The 578-nt window shown below is 63.7% G+C and overlaps 1 protein-coding gene across 1 annotated transcript in view; it reads left to right on the top strand.

The window, feature by feature from the left end:
* Nucleotides 1-578, top strand: part of LOC103802557 (creatine kinase U-type, mitochondrial) — a gene marked incomplete at its 5' end in the record, with an annotated part of 3933 nt that overhangs the window by 2827 nt on the left and 528 nt on the right. Inside the window, 2 exons of the mRNA XM_009075040.1 lie at nt 1-64; nt 342-467. The exon at nt 1-64 is cut by the window's left edge and continues 2 nt beyond it. Of these exons, the coding sequence (XP_009073288.1) occupies nt 1-64; nt 342-467 (190 nt within the window). The remainder of the gene's footprint in view (nt 65-341; nt 468-578) is intronic.

The raw sequence follows: 578 nt of genomic DNA, 5'->3' as shown, positions 1-578 counted from the left end.
CCCCTCCAACCTGGGCACGGGGCTGCGAGCAGGCGTCCACATCAAGCTGCCACTGCTCAGCAAGGTATTACCATGACCGGTTTAGAGGGGAGCCAGGCGAAGGCTGTGGGGAGCTCAGCTATGTGAGAGGTGCAGGACTGCATGGGACCCAGCCCAGGACCTTGCTCAGGTTCCCCCAGGAGACATAGGGTCCAGCCCCTGCCTGCAGCCCTGGGTCCCAGTAGTCAGCCTGGGTCTGCTCAGGGCATGGCTCTTTGCCGTGACCCACTGTCAGGGTCCTGGGCTGTCCAAGGGAGCATTCAGCTGCAGAGCCCCTTGCTGACACTTTCTCTGGGCACCAGGACAGCCGCTTCCCTAAAATCCTGGAGAACCTCCGGCTACAGAAGCGTGGGACAGGCGGTGTGGACACCGCAGCCACAGGCGGCGTCTTCGACATCTCCAACCTGGACCGGCTGGGGAAGTCAGAGGTGGGTGCTGGGCAGAGCTGGGGAGGGAATTTCTGGAGCACTTGTGCATGAAGGGCCCGTGGCACCCCTGCAGCTCCGGGCCACGTGCTGGGAGTGGCAGTGCCTGTGCAC

Source organism: Acanthisitta chloris, unplaced genomic scaffold (genome assembly GCF_000695815.1).
Source record: "Acanthisitta chloris isolate BGI_N310 unplaced genomic scaffold, ASM69581v1 scaffold33265, whole genome shotgun sequence".
NCBI classification, from domain to species: Eukaryota; Metazoa; Chordata; class Aves; order Passeriformes; family Acanthisittidae; genus Acanthisitta; species Acanthisitta chloris.
This window is presented reverse-complemented; position numbering and strand designations above follow the sequence as displayed.